Source organism: Gadus chalcogrammus, chromosome 3, assembly GCF_026213295.1.
Source record: "Gadus chalcogrammus isolate NIFS_2021 chromosome 3, NIFS_Gcha_1.0, whole genome shotgun sequence".
In the NCBI taxonomy this organism is placed as follows: Eukaryota; Metazoa; Chordata; class Actinopteri; order Gadiformes; family Gadidae; genus Gadus; species Gadus chalcogrammus.
Window position 1 is genome coordinate 622,630 of NC_079414.1, and position 19,469 is coordinate 642,098.

The 19,469-nt window shown below is 44.3% G+C and overlaps 2 protein-coding genes across 2 annotated transcripts in view; both read left to right on the forward strand.

Moving 5' to 3' along the window:
* The first annotated feature begins 1,266 nt into the window (after window positions 1-1,266).
* The window catches only part of LOC130377454 (probable helicase with zinc finger domain), a 97,516-nt gene continuing 79,313 nt past the window's right edge, over window positions 1,267-19,469 (forward strand). Inside the window, exons 1-5 of the mRNA XM_056584612.1 lie at window positions 1,267-2,678; window positions 2,895-3,101; window positions 7,662-7,792; window positions 14,758-14,937; window positions 18,235-18,336. Of these exons, the coding sequence (XP_056440587.1) occupies window positions 2,517-2,678; window positions 2,895-3,101; window positions 7,662-7,792; window positions 14,758-14,937; window positions 18,235-18,336 (782 nt within the window). The 5' untranslated portion in view covers window positions 1,267-2,516. The remainder of the gene's footprint in view (window positions 2,679-2,894; window positions 3,102-7,661; window positions 7,793-14,757; window positions 14,938-18,234; window positions 18,337-19,469) is intronic.
* Window positions 3,444-7,655, forward strand: LOC130377462 (E3 SUMO-protein ligase ZBED1-like). Its single transcript, XM_056584616.1, has 2 exons — window positions 3,444-5,440; window positions 5,842-7,655. Exons 1-2 carry the CDS (start codon window positions 5,104-5,106, stop codon window positions 6,918-6,920), a joined length of 1,416 nt encoding a protein of 471 aa, XP_056440591.1. The 5' UTR covers window positions 3,444-5,103; the 3' UTR covers window positions 6,921-7,655.

Genomic DNA, 19,469 nt, shown 5'->3' on the forward strand with positions numbered 1-19,469 from the left:
CGGGATAATGTAGCCTATAGAACGTCGCCGGTCATTATCGAAAATAAGCCCCTTCAGGGCGAAGCAAGACACCTCCGCTGCGCGTTGGTGTCCTGTTCGCCCTGTCGGTGCTTATTTTCCCGACAATGACCGGCGTTCTATACATTATCCCTTAGCCTACATATGTATTTAGCAGAGTAGGCCTAAGTAACAAATGTGTACAAAGTTACACATGTATGAAACCGGTTTCGGGCTCATAATTACAGTTAATGTGTCGGGCCGGGCTCAGACAGAACGTGCACGGGCTCGGGCCGGGTCGGGCTTGATTTTCTGGGCCCGATCTAAACTCTGGTCATATGGACTGCGGTCCACTTAAAAAATAAATAAAAAAAAGGTTAACCGTGTACACAAAAAAAAGGGGTCGTGTAACCGTTTACAATTTTTTGTAACAGTTCACACCCCTAGTACACATATTTGTACCAAACCGTCACGGTACAGGCACTTTGGTGCGGTTACAGAGGTGTACCGCGGTTCGTAAATGTGGCGTACATAGCTTTAATATGGCGACTGTAAAGGCTTGTTTTGCGATGCGGAATTTAAAACTTGAAGTTCCACCCGGACCGTTTAGCCAAAGTATACTACTCCGACTCCGTAATCCGCTCAGCAGCTCTCCGTCGGGATGTCGGATACGCAATGCAATTCGCCGCCGATCTATCTTATATGTTGACTACAAACCATGTAAGCAGTGTTGTAAATAAACTTCCAAGGCTTTTCAAATCTTATTTGGTGTTTTATTGGTCCTTAAGGTGCAAAGTAAACAATATACAAAGTAATTAAGAATAACAATATAAAAGTCAAATCGGAGAAGTGAATCAGGAAATGATTTTGTTAGAGGACCAATTACAGCCCTTGCCGTCTACGTTGCGTCGACCAATAGGTCCATGGCGTCGACGGATAGTTAAAAAATATTGGATGCGCACTTAAGCTACGGAGAGGGTCTCCGACAGGCTCTCCGGCTATGTTAAAGTGTCTACGTACAGCACTTTAACATGCACACGCATTTGAAAAGGCACCATCCAGGTAGGGCTGGGCGATATGGACCAAAAGTCATATCTCGATATCTTCAAGCAGAATATCGATATTTGTTGAAGCAATAACATAGTTGCCGTTGCCGTGCTCCAACTCGTCATTCTACATCGGTGGCGTCGCTGTGCTCTCATTTTCCAGCCTGCCTGTGTCGCTGTGCTCGTTAACCTGACTTGCTGATGGGGGGGGGGGAGGGGGGAGTTAACGAGGAGCTACCGTTATTAGCCTACTATAGCCTACCTACCTACCGTTTGGATTTACTACAGTTACTATTCCTACCGTTCGAAATTGAATACAGTTCGATGGGTGTATAAACCGTGGACTAGACACTGCCGAACATTACAATATAATATATAATATCACGGCCAAAAGCTGTCTGCGCCTCCGGAACATTATGAATCTTATTATATATTGATAATAATTAAAGCATTCATATATCTCCCGACCGTCGGGTTCTTCCACTTTCTCATCAATCTGAAGCACAGAATTGAATCGCGACATGGAGCGACACCCGCCGGAGCGGACACCCGCTACAATCCGGCGGGTGTCTGGGAGTACAGAACAATTTTGGGCCAATTGCTGTACTGCCTTTATCTGAATAAAAAATAATTAATGTCGAGACAGCTTAAGATTTTGGGTCGATGCACGCATTTTTGGAAGAGGTTGGTAGTAGTGATGGAAGAGGTTGGTCGTGCTCGACCCTTTAGTTGCGACCGATTTGAAGAACTCTCTACAATAAACCTGATTCTGTCATTCCTCAGACACCTTGTAGGCCTACCCAAAACATTGCCAAACTATGGAGCCATTTGTCTTCTGCGCCAAGTTTGCCGGCGGACTCGATGTTTCACGCCGTAGGGGATTTAAAAAAGTGACGTGAGTGGAAGGGTGTGTGTGTGAGCCGTAGGCAGAGCAGGAGAGAGATAAGCAGAATTACGAAATAGCAGGCGGCAGTCGCGGTTCAAAACTGCTGTTATTTGGATAAAATATGCTGTACTTTCAATGCAAATTAAACTACATCGATGTTGACGATAGCGTCTCGTTCCATATCTCGTTTGAAAAAAATATCTATATATTTCCAATATCGATATATCGCCCAGCCCTACATCCAGGTATAACTATCGTTATACCTGTGAAAAAATGACGAGCTGTACAAACCCAGCTCACAACACTATTTCAACAACTCCTCTCTGGGAATTCAGTAATGCAAATGCCATAACCAAGATTATTGGTGTTTTCATTGCTGCTTATCTATGGGTTGAGAAACAGGCTATCTTTTCAAATTTTCCCCTTAACTATTAACCATACCGTAATGTGACTTAAAAAACGAGGTACGTACCGAACCGTGACTTTTGTGTACCGTTACACCCCTATATAACGTGTTTTAAAACAAACCAATAATCCCTTGTCGTCCTAAAGACAGGTTTCAGTCTGATTTCAATTCATTGTCAAAGATGCATTCTGAAGCTGCACCTTCTGTCTGCTTCAGGTTTAACATCAAGGTCAACCTGCAGCTGGTCACCAGCTTCATGCTGACTGGCATATCGGGGGGAGCCAAGTACGCACAGAACGGCCAGCTCTTCGCCCGCTTCAAGCTCACGGAGACGCTGTCTGAGGTAACTGAGTATACCTCAGCTCCTAATACCCTTGGTTGGGACGCGGCGGTCCATCCTGATGACCTTACCTGGGCTGAGTCGGCTGGGTGTCACGCTGCACATTTACCAGTCCGTGGGTTTACTGTATGGTTTGAGAGTGGAAATGAGCAAGGTAGGCTGCACACTGTCCCCCTGCTCCCTGAACCCCCTGACTCTCTGTCTCCCCTGGGCTCCCAGGACACACTGGCAGGCCGCCTGGTGATGACCAAGGTGAACTCGGTGCTGCTGCTGCCCGTGGGCCGGGAGTGGTGCGGCGGCCAGCCGGGCCTGAAGGAGCGCGTCTACGAGGCGGTCATCGAAGAGAAGACCAAGGACTACATCTTCCTGCGGATCTGCAGGGAGTGCTGCGACGAGCTGGGGCTGCTGCCTGACCGGGAGCTTCAGGTACCCCCCTACCAACCCGTAGCCAGGTTAACAACCAACTAGGGCTGCTCGATTATGGGAAAGATCCTAATCACGATTATTTTGTTCAATATTGTATTCACGATTATTCAAACAATTATTTTTGAGTTTGGAAACATGTTGAATTTATTCAACATGTCTCTCCCAAAAAAAGCTTTGTAACTGAGAACTTTGAAATTTCGCCTTAAAAAAATACACAAAATAGTAAAGAAAATGTTTCAATCTAAAATGATATACAGATGTGTCCAGCTGTTCTGCCCTTTTTATAAAACATAAAAAAATATTTAAAAATATATATATTTAAAAAAAAAATGATTATGTAAATTTTCTAATAGTTTGACACTGAAATCGAAATCGCGATCAAAATTTGATTTATCGCCCAGCCCTACAACCAACTAACTATACTGAGAAACAAACACCTGTTTGACCATACATTCTATCAGCCCGTTGGTTGGGTTGTCAACTTGCGTTCCAGGCCCACCTACAAAAGGTGGCCCTGTTTGCCTGTTTCCCTTATCAAGGTCGCTTTTTATTCATAATGGCAAGGGGTATAGTGGGGAAACCTCAATGTTGTTCTGCTGCTCTTATGGGTATAAGCCATATTCCTCTTGATTGTACTTATTTCTCTCGATCCTTCTTCAAGATCCTTTCCAGACTTTATCCGTGTGAACCCTCCTTCTTTCAACCCTCTTCTGTCTGCCATCTGTTATCTGATATCTATCCCGTGATAAACTGTTGCTCCTCCTCCCCAGTCTGGCCTCTGATATCTGATATCTGTCCCATGGTAAACTTTATTTCCTCCTCTCTAGTCTAGCCTCTGATATCTATCCCCTGGTTAATTGTAGTTCCGCCTCCCCAGTTTCGCATTTGAAATCTGTCCCATGGATATCTGTCCCATGGTAAACTGTAGCTCCTCCTCCCCAGTCTGGCATCTGATATCTGTCCCATTGTAAACTGTAGCTCGCCCTCCCCAGTCTGGCCTCTGATATCTGTCCCATGTTAAACTGTAGCTCCTCCTCCCCAGTCAGGACTCAGATATCTGATATCTGTCCCATGATAAACTGTGGCTCCTCCTCCCCAGTCTGGCCTCTGACATCTGATATCTGTCCCATGGTAAACTTTAGCTCCTCCTTCCCAGTCTGGCCTCTGATATCTTATATCTGTCCTAGGGCTGGGCGATTTTTCGATTTCGATTTTATTTGCGATGTAATTTTTTTCTACGGTTTTAAATGAGACGTTCGATTAGCCGACGCCTTCAAAAAAAATAAAAAAAATAAATGTTTTCACAGACCCACGAATACAGCGCCGCACGTAACCAATCAGTTGGAAGCGAGCCACATCACGTTTGGTTGTGCAGACACAACAACATACACACATGTGTAGCTAGCAGCAGCGCGAAGCCGCAGTTAAGTTTGCAGCAAGACAGTTCAGACTTTAAAAATGAGCAAGAACTCTGTAGACGGGAGTTCTGAACAGCAATTAAATGATAGTACTGCCCAGGAGGAGATTGTTGAAAAGAAGGGTCTGAGAAGTTCGGCTGCTTGGAGGTACTTTGGGTATTTGAAGTCGGACGAACAACAGCGTAATACACTGTGCAAAATATGTAGAAGGAACGTAGCTACTAAAACAGGAAACGCCAGCAATTTGTTTCAGCATTTAAGACAATGCCACCCACTAGAGCACGCACAGTTATGCAAGACAGGTAATGCCCCCTCCTCCAGCACCAGTAAAAGGAAGCCATATCAACAGACCATAATGTCCGCTCTTTCCAGCATCGCGCCATATGAAAAAACATCGAAACGACACAAAGACGTTACACACGCAATCACACAATTCCTCGCAAAAGGCATGCTGCCAATACGCACTGTCGAAAGGGAAGAATTTAAAAACCTAATGAGAGTGATTGACCCTCGTTATCAACTCCCAGGGCGCCAAACACTTCTCGCAGACAGCAATCCCACACCTGTATGCGGAGTGCAGAGGGATGGTTGAGAGGGACCTGCGGGCTGTGGCATACTTCGCCACCACATCGGACTTGTGGTCAAGTCCAACTTCCGAACCATATTTGAGCCTCACTGCTCATTATATTGACCAAGACTGGGCTATGAAGAGCAAATGCCTCCAAACGGCATACTTTCCTGAAGACCATACTGCCGAGGCAATTGCATCAGGGCTGACAGAATCGCTTGGTTCGTGGGGGCTAAATGAAAGCAAACAAGTTTGCATTACCACAGATAGTGGAGCAAATATAGTAAAAGCAACCACCCTCAACAACTGGACTCGCCTACAGTGTTTTGGCCACCGACTTCACTCAGCTGTTGGTAAGTTGAATAGCAGAATTGCATACCTTAATTGTATTTTCAGGTCATATAAATATGAAAAAAACGAATGTTCATTATTATATATTTTTTTAACTATTATTTAAGAAAAAATACAAGAACGTTTTACAATGAGTCGAGGCCTTCTCTTCATAATGTTTATTAGGCCACCCTTAAAATGCTTTATTTATTTCTCAAAGATTAATTTGCCACCTCAAAAGATTATAAACTGGTATTCAAACTATGCTGGATTCATGCCCTTGTCTATTAATTTAAAAAATACTGTCTTGAATATCCAGCCCCTCATGTGCACTATTCTGTATTAGAAATATTCATACTGGTTTCTTATTCTGTTTTTTTTGTTTGTTTGTTTGTTTGTTTGTCCCCCACCCCCCACCCCACAGAGAAAGCCGGAAAGCACAAGAAAGTGGAGCGTGCTGTGGGTGTGTGTAAGAAAGCAGTGGCTGCCTTCAGCTATTCGTGGAAGAAGAAGAGAGATCTGGCTGTTGCTCAAGAAGAGCTTCATCTACCCCAGCACAAGTTAGTGACTGAGTCACCCACTAGGTGGGGTTCACGTCAGAAGATGGTGGAGAGGATGCTGGAGCAGCAGAAAGCTATCACTCAGGTCTTGGGAGCAGACAAAAAGACGAGACAACTGGTTCCTACATGGCAAGACCTAGATGTCCTGGAATCTGTCCATGGGGCCCTGAATCCACTACTGGAATTCACTGATGCACTCTCCCGTGAAAATTATGTGAGTGTGTCATACCTCAAGCCGATGCTGCAACTTTTCAGAACACAGATTCTCAAGCCATCCGACGATGAAAGACAGCTCACCAAAGAATTGAAGATGACAGTCATGTCATACCTGGATGAAAAGTATGCAGATCCGAACACTGAGGAACTACTGGATGTTGCAACTTTGGTAGATCCGCGTTTCAAGACACAATACATTAAGCCAGAAAACATTCATGCCATCAAAATGAGAGCAGTGTCTGAGATGTTGGAGGACTGCTCCACTTCAGTCAGAACAGAGGAAGCAGAGGCAGGAGATGCTGCAGTACCCCCTCCCCTGAAGACACAAAAAAAGTCATTGGGCAGCTTCTTTAAGAAACCAGAATCCAGCCCAGCACTCAATGACAGACAGAGTGTTGAGCGGGAACTCGAAAACTACTTGACAGCAGCAGATGCAGACAGTGAGATGGACCCACTGCAATGGTGGAAGGTGAATGAAAGGAACTTCCCAAGACTTGGCGGCCTTGCAAAGCACTATTTGTGCATCCCTGCAACCAGCACACCCTCCGAGAGGGTATTTAGCACAGGGGGGAACATTGTGACCTGCCACAGGGCAGCTTTAAAACCTGAGATGGTGGATACACTCGTCTTCCTTGCTCGCACATTTTTTGTTTCATTGCAGCACAAGTTAAATGCACTTCATGTTTTTCGTTGTTGTTTTTTAAAGCTGCTAGAATTTGTTCTGTGAAACCTAAGAGCTTGTTAAGCTGTTTTTGTGTATTACATTTGTTTTTGTGTGTTACATTTTCTTTTTTACCAGAAAATAAAAATAAATTATACAAAAATTGTGATTTTGTTCATATCGTGATATAAAATCGAAATCGGAAATTTTGGGGGGGGGAAATCGAAATATAACTTTTTCCCATATCGCCCAGCCCTAATCTGTCCCATGTTAAACTGTAGCTTCTACTCCCCAGTCTGGTCTCTGATATCTGTCCCATATTAAACTGTACCACTGAAAGGTTCACCTATTGAATTTGCCTTTCCCAGAAGGTCATAATCTGACAGCCTTTCCTGGGGCTGTGTGCTCGTGTGCGTGATTATCTGAAAAGGCCTTCTTCTTTGGAAAGCTGCCCTTGATAGCAGGAACGTTCTTAAAAAGCAATTAAGACATCCTAATAAACTGAATTCAAGCCCTCCAACTTTTGACCATTGTTGTAACTTAAATACCAATTAAATACAGCCATATATGAGGTGATGGGTCTATAGAAACAGACTGCTGGATCCATTGGAATTTAGTGACTACATACATGTTTCATCATGCAGAATGGAAGACACAAATACATTATTAAACCCTCATAAATATTATTCATGGTGTTTTTTGGCTTCCTATCATTCCTGTATTCAAGTGGCTAGTTATAGTTTATAGTTCACCATCCAGGGCTGTCCACTGAAACGGGGAAAATGAGCTGTTGTGTTTGGCTCTCAGGTGGAGCTCCAGTTCCAGCTGAACAGGCTGCCTCTGTGTGAGATGCACTACGCTCTGGACCGCATCAAGGACAACAACATCCTGTTCCCCGACGCCAGCCTGGTGCCCACCATACCTTGGAGCCCCAACAGGTACAGCACTTCCCCCGGCCAAGAACCCTAAAACATTCACCTGCAATCACCTCTGCAACCGGCCTCGCACAGTGAGGAATGGGTTTTATAACCTTTTTTTAAGGCCAAGTCCAAGCGGGCGAAAACTCTTTACCCCTCCGTATTCCTTGGCAGCGTTTCAGGAATTTCTCTGTAAAGATTGACTCGTTGCAAAAACGCATCCTGCTGGAAAAACGCTGTAGTACATATTCAGGCCTATATGTGGCGCTGGTTCCCGAACAAAAAAAGAAAAGGCGGAGCATGCGCATCAAACCTGATCGCTGAGCAGAAAATACTTTTGTTTTAGTATTTTTTTTAATTACTAATGTACAGTTTGTAATTAAATGTACCAAGGGACTGTATTTATAGCTACAAAAATAATTCAAATTAAACAAAACAAATTAGACGGAAATCTAACGTTGCCCAGCTGGTAGGGGGGGGGGTTGACGTCATCGTTTGCCCATCTGGCGTCCACACAAATCCTAACACGGAAAACACAGTTGGCCGTTTTTCTCTTTTTCACCCTGGGACCTGGTTTAAAAAAAAAGGCTTTGCAGGCACCGAAAACACCGGGTCCATCTGGACGGTTGTCCCAAACTCACAAGAAAACCAGAGCTCTCATCCATCGTTGTTCCATTAAACATGTGGTTCTATATTTAAGTTGATTCTGCCTTAAGCAACAACGTAATGCTCGTCTTTCAAAGTTGTTCCATGGAGTAATCCGAAGTGTACTATTTTCCAGTGTAGATTGATATTGTAAATATGTGGTGAATTCAACGTTTTCTTAAAATACCAAGATTTCCTTTTTAGATTTACCTTTTTCTAAAGAATACACAAAGGCGATCTAGTTCAGTCAAATGCCATATTAGGAGACATGCCAGTGGCCCAATGTTAGAGGCACTGAAATCTGACACATACTTAGTGTTATTCCAGATACTTTTTTCATTGAAAATCGAGAATAGATTTTGACCGGCGCAATGTTTGGCTTCCTTGTTATTGGTGAGGGGCACTGCAGTGCTATTTTATGCTATTTTGAGCAATATTAGTGGTTAAAAATGCAGATTTAGAAGCGTTTGCGATGCCCCCAACCAATAACATAGAAGCTAAACATTGCGCCGGGCAACCTCTATACTCGATTTTCAATGTAATAATTTAAAAAAAAAGTATCTGAAGGGTTTGGTATAGATGCCAAAACAAAGAACCTGGGTTCAATTAAAAAATGTCAATACACTTTAAGTATGTGTCAGATTTCACTGCCTCTAACCTTGTACCATGGCATTTCTGCTCATCAACGCCCTTAGTGGAGTAATGTGCTTTAATAAAGTAAATATTGTGGGAAAGCCACTACCAAAGAGGCCAAAACAGACCGCAGAATATCTCGTCAACTATGTGCCATACACCAATCTCTGCAAACACACTTGTATACAAGCTCAACTTTGAAGCCAGGTAAGGGTGATGTAGATATTTAATTTTCCAAGGCCCGCTCTCGCTCTCTCTCTGTTGGCCAGTTTTTGTGTCCTGTTACCTCGTTAAATATTGTCCTCACAGTGTAAAGTTGCACTTTATTGTAATTTAGTTTCTTCTCTTCTTATTTTTCAAGGCCCTAATTTAATTCATTTTGAAAGAATTCATTAAAAACATATATATATTTGAATTTGTAGCTCTTCATTCAAATGTCCAGCCTGTCTTCTAATTGTTATGCAATTTTTACTCTGTGACATATTGACGCATCTCGCTGTCTCGGCCTGTTTTTGCGTCAGCAGCTTGAAGTCGTGCTTGTATTAAAAAATATTGTAAAGGTATTAAAAAAGGTATTAAAAGGTAGCAAATCAACTTAAAGGTGCCATGGCATGAAAATCTCACTTTATGAGGTTTTCTAACATAAATATGAGTTCCCCTAGCCTGCTTATGGTCCCCCAGTGGCTAAAACTGGTGTTCGGTGTAAAACGAGCACTAGGTGTTGTGCTCGCGTTTGAAAAAACGGAGGCTCAAGCGCGCTGATTTGGAATGTGGTTTCATATGTCGTCACATAGCATCTAAGCTCCTCCCCTTACTCTGCCTGGCCCGCTCAGAGAATTTGGCCCGCCAATGAGACACGACCATGCGAGCGCAACATGTGTGTGTGTGTGTTAGAGCCCGACCGATATATCGGCAGGCCGATATTATCGGCCGATATTAGGCATTTTTCAAACTATTCTGTATCGGCATTTATAATGGCCGATAAATGAATATGAAAAAATAAAAAAAATAAAAGTTTGTCCACCAGAGGGCGCTCTAACGCCCAAACCCGCTGAATCAGCCAGAGTTAGGCAGAGTGAATGACGGAGATCGACGGAGATCATCGGTGTTGTTCATGTGTGTTCATGGTAAGTTGGCAACTGTCACGAGACATACATTGCTTGAATAACAATTAAAATAACATCCCCATCAATTCTCTAAAGTCGATAAGCATGAAATAATTCATGACTACCATGTCCAGTTTTGTTGTTGTTACGTGTTAGCTGAGAGTGAAAAGGATTTAAAGGACAACTACAAATAACCAATGTTAGGGAAATGTTTGTTTTGTTGCGCGTTTCTGGATTTTTTTTTAATATATATGTATCGGCCGATATATCGGCATATCAGATTTTTAAATCACAAAATATTCGTATCGGTATCGGCCTTAAAAATTCTATATCGGTCGGGCTCCTCTGTGTGTGTGTGTGTGTGTGTGTGTGTGTGTGTGTGTGTGTGTGTGTGTGTGTGTGTGTGTGTGTGTGTGTGTGTGTGTGTGTGTGTGTGTGTGTGTGTGTGTGTGTGTGTGAATACACACACTGTAACGCAAGTGTTTCTTGTCGGTTCTTTGACGTCTCTTGTATTTCCACTACGAGACTGTAGTGGGGGTTATAGGAAAGTAACTTTGGCTTTGACCCTGAAGTACATGGACTGCGATATGCCGCCGGTTGCCGCGAGGCACCACCGCCGCAAAACACCACCGCCCGGCAGCGGGCGGTTCAGTCTACTTCAGATGAATGTGAAAGTGGAAGAACCAGAGACGTCGGAGAACCTGACGAATTCGTTTGTGATTCAAAATATCGTCTGGAGGCGCACACAGCTTTTGGCCATGATAATATGTATTATATGATATAGATATCTATGTATTATATGATATTATTTAGATTTAGAGCTCCAGGACTGTTAACGCAAGTGTAACACTTCCTTGTTATTTGGATAACTGTTCTGCTTTTGGTGTTATGGCGCGTAACACGTCGGACTCTCTTCTCTGGTATTTCTATAACGAGACTCGTAATGGGGGTTATCTCAGCCATGGTTGAGAATGAATTGGGGGGGAAGGAACTTTGGCTTTGACTCCCTCAAGAACATGAACCACGACATGGAGGAGAAAGGGATTGTTGGCCGCGAATGTCTCCCGCTTGAGCCCCGCTTCCCGCTGCCGAGGGACCGGTGCTGCAGGTGGCGGTGGTGCCTAAGCACTGCCCGGCAACAATCCCTTTCTCCTCCATGTCGCAGTTCAGTCTACTTCAGATTGATGTGGAAGAACCAGGAACGTCGGAGAACCCAACACGGTCATTTGAGATTCATAATATCGACTCACACAGCTTTTGGCCGTGATAATATATATTATAGGATTTCGATATCTATGTTTATGATATTATTTAGATATAAAGCTCCAGGACTCCCGTGTGTTCTAGAATATTTACAGAACACGGCTGAAGGCTGTGTGCGCCTCGCCGTTGCGATACATCCACTGTAAACAGAGCGCATGGTACCGTGGCTGCAAGCTGCTCAGGGCCACACCCCCACCCTCATCCTTGACTCGCCTCGCTCCTCCTCATTTGCATTATAGCTACAGACACCAAAACAGTGCATTTGGGGGAAGCTCATTGTGCGACTGGCTCGGAGTGGCTGTAAGTCTGCACCACGGCTGAATTTCGGGAACGTCTTTGAATACTGTGTTAGTGGCCCACTAATACCTATATTAAAGCATCCATAAAATAGCATGTCATGGCACCTTCAAAAAATTCTGGATAAAACCCTGAATATATATAATGTGGTATCCTGGGGTGGAGCAGTCTTTTGGATTTGCTGCTAACTAGGGTTGGGTAATCGTCTACAAGCTTCCATCGTCCGATAGCGCCCCCTAGCGATCGCCGATAGTTGATACTATCGGGGGTCATCTTTATAATAATTGTATAATAATTTATCACTTTGAAAAAAATCACGTTTTTATTTTTCGATTTTTTTCTTAAAAACAAATACGATGGTCTTCCCCTTGGACCAGCGTGAGCCGTGAGCCTCCGCTGATTTAAGTTTCGATGCGTCGGCGCCGGCGGCGCTGTCATCATGACACACGCTGATGACACACAGCTCGTAGCTGTGTTCTAAATCGTTCCCTATCACGGATATAGTGCACTATATAGGGTGCTCGCTATTTTGTAGTGTTGTTCGAATTCTCAATTTAATTGAGAAATAGGGCATGTTAATTTCATGCCCTATATGCACTTAAAATACCCAAATGTGAGTGTACATATGATGTTCCCTACGTGTTACTCCCATATACCACAATGCAATGCAGTCGTGTTTTTCCGGAGGAGAAGACGAAGCTCAATAACCGCAAGCGGCGAAAACGACTACATTTAATGATGGAGTCTCCGGCTTTCGTTTAGAAATATCAACAATTTATTTGGGATTTAACAAAGAAATGAAACATTCAAAATGAATCAGAAAAACCTTGTTCAAGGAAATGTAACATTCAACATCAAAACAACCTCCAGCTTTCCTCTAGAGTGCCCGGTTAGTTTACACAATCTGGGCGCATCTGTCTGCGTCACACAAATACCCGGCGCATTTACTGACGCAAATTACGTTTAGAAATGTTCAGCGTAGTGTCCGAATTCTCGTTTGTACGTTCCCTATGTAGTGCACTATATCATGAACACTATAGGGAATAGTGAGTGAGTGAATAGGGAACGATTTCGAAGTCGAACACAGCTCATGTACCACAGCTGTAACCCGGAAATGGTGCAGAGGGGTGTGATGTCATTTCGCCGTGCGAGCAGACCGGTAGGTTTCGAGCCCCTCCCCTCTCCTCTCGCAGCAGTGAGTGAATACGGCAGGTCAGCGCTACATAGTATGTTTTCCACCGGTGCCAGTTAATTTCAATTACAATTTGCGGGGCTTTTTAAGTTGAAAAAATAGTTACAACAGCGCTTTTAAAAAAAATATATATATATATATTAAAATATAATATTATCGCCTTTTTATCGGCTACTTGACACGATTGACGATGGATTCCATCTATCGTCGATAGTCGATAGAATCGACTATCGGCCCATCCCTACTGCTCACCGTCCAGCAATGTTTCGGCCCATGGCAACATTGATTAATCTGTGATGGGCCAATATCAGCCAATAATAACGGGCAACCAATATATCTGTCGGGCACTATGATGGACCTGGAGGAGCCTTGACCTCAACGCAATGTGGTAGTTTATGTTGTAGATGAGGTGAACCGGCTGCCTACCACAATGATTGCGGTAGTTTATTGTTGTAGAAGATGTTAATCGGCTGCCTACCTCATCACGTTGTGGTAGTTTATGTTGTAGATGACGTTAACCGTCTGTTTACCACTACACATTGTGGTAGTTTATTGTTGTAGATTACGTTAACTGGCTGTCTACCTCTGCACATTGTGGTAGTTTATTGTTGTAGATTACGTTAACCAGCTGTCTACCGCAACACATTGTGGTAGTTAATTGTTGTAGATGACGTTAACCAGCTGTCTACCTCAACACAATGTAATAGTTTATGTTGTGGATGAGGTTAACCGGTTGCCCACCTCAACATATTGTGGTAGTTTATTGTTGTAGATGCCGTTAACCGGCTGTCTACCTCTACACATTGTGGTAGTTTATTGTTGTAAATGACGTTATCCGGCTGCATGTTTGACTGTCTGCGCCCGGTGGCCTCACTAGACTAGAGTCCCCCTTGTCTGGTGGCGCCACAGGGAAGCACCTGTGTCTGGCACCTGAGGGTGGTAACATGAGCGAGACATTGTTTGTGTTACAAAAAGTGTAACACTCACAAGTAGGGTTGTAACGTTATGCGTATCGAAACCGAAATCGGGGCACTCAAAGCCACAAACCTGTCTCGCGGTGTGAGATTGTATCTCTCCGTTGAAATTGTCGGATTGAAATTTGCTAATAATCTGTCTAAATAATAATCTGCTGACACCGCTCCTCTTATCGATGCCTTAAGTCTGCGACGAGATGCCCTCACTGTGATGACCATTTCTCCACAGCCTGAGAAGTCCTCACATGTGATATGAACCACATTTATCCAGAGTTGGCCAAGCGCGCAAAAATAGCCTGTGTGATGCCTGGCTCTAGTGTTTTGTGTGCTTTGACCGGCAGTTGGTCTGCTTATAGGTAGGAATGAAGTAGCCACCGATTATTGACAGGCTGGGTACTTTATTCTACCGGACTCTTTCGTTTCTTCACTAGACACACACGCTACCGCTCGCCCACTCACCACTAACTGATTCGTGAGTTGGTGTATCGTTAAAGCCCTAGTAATTAGTCATTTTGATGTTGTTGCAAAGCCTTTATCAAATATTGTTTTTACTTTCAATGTTTCATCCAATGGAGGCATGCTGCTATAAAAAGGGGTCACATCAAACAGGTGGAAGAAAAGGTTATTGTTTTCCTCATTTTGTCAGCACCAGCCCACACACAGCTTTGGTTTATTTCCTTCTCTTTAATGAGGATAGTAAGTCAGATACGCACATACTGAAACACCCCACTCGCGTTCAATTGATTGGTTGTCAGTAAATATCTGACTGATGTCCAAATATGAACGACAGCTCCAATTGACGCACTATCAATTGGTCTTATTTGGGATGTTCATGATATTTAAACTACAATTCCGATCTCTCGCCCCCTTCTGCAGGCAATGGGACGAGTTGCTGGACCCCCGGCTGAACGCCAAGCAGAAGGAGGCCATCCTGGCCATCACCACGCCTGTTACCCTGCCCCTGCCACCAGTGCTCCTCATCGGGCCCTATGGCACGGGCAAGACCTTCACCCTGGCCCAGGGAGTCAAACACATCCTCCGGCAGCAGCACAGCAGGTCTGTCCCTGACTCCGTCTGTCTGTCCTTGACTCTGTCTGTCTGTCCTCTGTCTTTCTGTCTCTGACCCCGTCAGTTTTTCCCTGACTCCACTTGTCTATCCCTGACTCTCTGTCTGTCTGTCCCTGACTCCCCCTCTATCTGTCCCTGTCTCTCTGTCCCTGACTCCCGTCGGTCTGTCCCCACATCGATTTCATTATTTTATTCTCCTCAGGGGAACTCTAAAACATAGGAGTGTTTATTGTTGGGGTCTCTGAGCAGATGGTGTTGATGAGCTATAGCTCTTACTGAATGTTAAACCACATCTGTTCTCCGTCTGAGGTGCTGGTACGTTTGCGTCCTCCTGCCAACATGATCTATGTTGCAATCAGAGGTTGCGCTAGACTTTTTCATTGTCCGTCATTTTGACGGACAGGGTCGTAAAAAATCCGTCATTGTCCATTATTATCTGTCATTTTATTTTAACTTTTAAATGGTAATATAGGCCTAGGCCTAAGCTATAATGCTTATATTCAATAGCCTCACTTGTTTTTATTGACTTATTTTCATAAAAAAAAAAAACCTGCAGAACAAGCGTGTTTCAATAATAATTACCGTATTTTCCGGACTATAAGTCGCGGTTTTTTTGTAGTTTGGCTTGCCCTGCGACTTGTATGCCAAAATTGTGCGTACATAATCTTCGGCCGCAAGATGGCACCGTCATTCATTAGGCCTACAACTGAACGCTGCAAGCCTACTGCACCACCGAATAAATTATATTCTCGTCGTCATCGTCCTCAATGTCCTCCGGTTCAACCAAAGCTACCCCAGCCTTAGCTGCAATGTTGTGCAACATAGCTGTCACACATATCACAGCGCATGACTTGGCCGGCGAAAACTGGAGCCCTCCGCTGGACTCGTGAAGGCATCTAAAGCGAAACTTCCACCTCCCGATCGTGCGCTCAGGTTTAGGACCGCGGCGCATACGCGTCCGTTGGAATCCCGGTGTCACTGAATTCGGTATACTCTCAGAACTACGAGTGGGACCGACACACCTATATTGCTATTGCAATTTTATTCAGTCTCTCCAGACTAAACGTTCTTGTTTAAATGTTTAAAAATAAATGCGACTTATACACCGATGCGACGTATATATGTTTTTTTCCTCGTCATGGAGCATTTTTTGACTGATGCGACTAATACTCGGGAGCGACGTATAGTCCGGAAAATACGGTAATCATTTATTTATGCATTTCTTTCTGACGGTGAGAACTCGATTTTTCCGCTTTTAAAACATCGCGGCTGTTGTGCCTTAACATAGAACGATGTATGGGCTGTAATGGGCTATTTTTAGCTGAACGAAGACAATTATAGTGAAAATGAACAGTCCACTTATAATTCTTGGTAATCTTCTGTAGGCAGCTCAAACTTTCCTTCTTGCCCGCATGGATTTGAAAAGTGTGCTTGCTTGCTTGAAATCAAACGTATCGATGGATACTGCTGCGGAGGCGATTGTCATTAGATGCTGCGTCTTTGCCTCCGACAGACGACTTCTCGTGGCGGTTTTTATGTTATTTTGAAGGCTGAATCCGCGCTCAGCTGCAACACTTGACACTGGGATAACCAGCGCCACTTCAGCCAGCTCTCTAAAATCGGGAAACATTTCCCCTAGCGAAGTGATGAGCAGCCGACAGGAGCCCCTGAACGACCCTGCCAGCACTCTCTTCATCGGGAGAAACTCCCTCTGCATGCGGTCATTCTCAACCAGTGGTGCAGCTGCACCCCGCGGTGACCCGTAGTGGGCACAGACGCGCTCCAATGCCTCTAGTCCGTGGGTCTTCAACGCGCTGTAGGATAGCGCGAGGCGCGTTGAGCACGGCCGTAACTTCGGCTCAGTTTGAAAGTTGGTGTCGGCAATGAAGCTTATGTAGAGTAAGAAAACTGTCACAACTTGCCTGTTACTTCAATTGTGATTTTTATTCTTATGTTTATTATTGGTAATGGTCATTGTAAAATCCGTCAAAATGACGGACTGCCTTCAGATTTTTCCGTCATAGTTAAAAAATATCCGTCAATGACGGACATTTGTCGGTTAACGCGACCTCTGGTTGCAACCTTTCTGAACGCTGTCAGACCTGTGAGGTCATCGGTTAAATCCTAAGAGGTTTTATTTTATTATGTGAAAGGAAGTTCTTGAGCACCTCTCCATTGTCTGACCACCGGCAGAATCCTCTTTAGTCCTGGGGCAGCGTTTGGTTTGGCATTTAACATAGTGATTAGTGTCTAGCTGCTGCCTCCGGGCGGGCCCCTGCTCCGCGTGCACACCTTACATGATGGCCAGCTTCTTCCTTAACGGAGTCTTTACGGAAGGGCATGTTTGATGAATAATTGACACCAGCCCTTAACCTATTACTGCATGCTAAACCTCTAGTTCCTTCAATAAAGACACTAGGGATGCACTGCAATGAAAATTCTTGGCCGAGACCGAAACCGAATAGACTGAAACAGTTGGCCGAAGGCCGAAATCGAATACCGAATGTGGCTTTTACTGTTTTTCATTCATTTTGCTTTAATTTTTCACCATTGCATAAATCAAACGATTAAATGTCCTTTATAAACTTTTTTGTCTTGCTTTTCAATAAAAAAAATCAATCAAAAATTTGATTAAAAATATTTATTCAATACTGAACGTTTTCTAACATGTAGTCACGTATCCTGGCCACTCCGTATTCCTATTCATTCAGTTGGGAATACTGCCATAAACCCACCGGGAGACACTCTGCCAACCCAATCTGCGTTGACTTGCCACTTTCACATGGAAATCAGTTTCCCAAGCATCAGCCTTTCTTAGGACTCTCCCAAAGTCTTGTTTAAATGCAACGGATAGACGGAGGTTAGAGGGTCAGTAGGTCTGATGGAAACCCTTGTCGCCATCTTTATGGGATTGGTTAACGCTAGAAGATTAAAACATTTTGTTTGTAGGTTTTTAAATAGTTTTGATGAAACGGTACCTGGTGCCGGTTAAAACTGCAAGGCTATAATATAAAGTATTCCAGCCTACGGTCTCTCGTGAGATTAAAGCCGAGCACCCACGCCGTGGTACGGCTGTAGTGCCACCGTAGTGCCGTAGCAGTACCGCTCTAGTACGGCTGGAGTGCCGCTGCGGCTTGAGTGCCGCTGTAGTGGCCTGTGTGACGTAGCGCAGAATGGACGTTAAGCATCCCGCTTTGATATATAGATGGATTGCTCACTGGCTGAGCAGGTAAAATGTATGTTACTGTTCTTCATTATATTAAATATCTATTTTTGTCTTTACAGGGTCCTCATCTGCACTCATTCCAACAGCGCTGCTGACCTGTATATCAAGGACTACCTTCACCCATACGTGGAGGCAGGCAACCCCCATGCCAGACCGCTCAGGTGAGGACCAAGAGAACTCTGAGGACCAGGAAAGCTCTGAGGACCAGGGTAGCTGGGAGGACCAGGAGAGCTCTGAGGACCAGGGAAGCTCTGAGGAACAGGGTAGCTGGGAGGACCAGTGAGGACCAGGAGAGCTCTGAGGACCAGGGAAGCTCTGAGTACCAGGGTAGCTGGTAGGACCAGTGAGACCCAGGGTAGCTGTGAGGTGGTGGTGTGTGGAAGGAGGTTTTATAGTTGAGGGTTAGGTTCTCACAGGTTGGCTGTAATGGTTTATAGTTGTGGCTTAGGGTTTCACAGATTGCTTCTAATGGTTTACAGTTGAGGGTTAGGGCTTCACAGATTGGCTGTAATGGTTTATATTTGAGGGTTAGGGCTTCACAGGTTGGCTGTAATGGTTTATAGTTGAGGGTTAGGGCTTCACAGGTTGGCCGTTATGGTTTATATTTGAGGGTTAGGGCTTCACAGGTTGGCTGTAATGGTTTATAGTTGAGAGTTAGGGCTTCACAGGTTGGCTATAATGGTTTATAGTTGAGGGTTAGGGCTTCACCGGTTGGGTGTAATTGTTTGTAGTTGAGGATTAGAGCCTCACAGGTTGGGAGTAATTGTTTATAGTTGAGGGTTGCAGTCGAGGCTTCTCCAGTGAGGAGAGGGAAGAAGATCCTCCTTAACTTTGTTGAGAATAAAAAATGTAGATTGCCAGGACTACTGTAATGAATTAATGACCTTAATATGACTACTTTAATGCCTTTCAATACAGTGTATGTAATGTTTTTTGCCCTGGGTAAAGGGATACTGGCATCCCCTATCGGCAATGGAAAATTACGGGTTGAGGACGTTTCTCCCTCAGCCTCCTACTGACTCCCATTTATTACTCTGACAGTGTTGGCGGCCGGTGAATAACAATTGGGTTAATGCGGGAGCGGCGGAAATTCCTCCTCTGAGTGCTGTCTCACTAAGGGGACTGAATTGTGCCAAAATCTATTTGCGCTGTGCTCTGAACCAATAAGCAGGAGCCCTGGCTGTGGAGCAGCCGGGAGGGAGGGGTTATCCCCTCAAGTCTAGGTTCAGTGTTGCCAGATTGGGCAGATTTCCCGCCCAATTGAGCTACTTTTAATCACGTTAGGCTGGAAAAG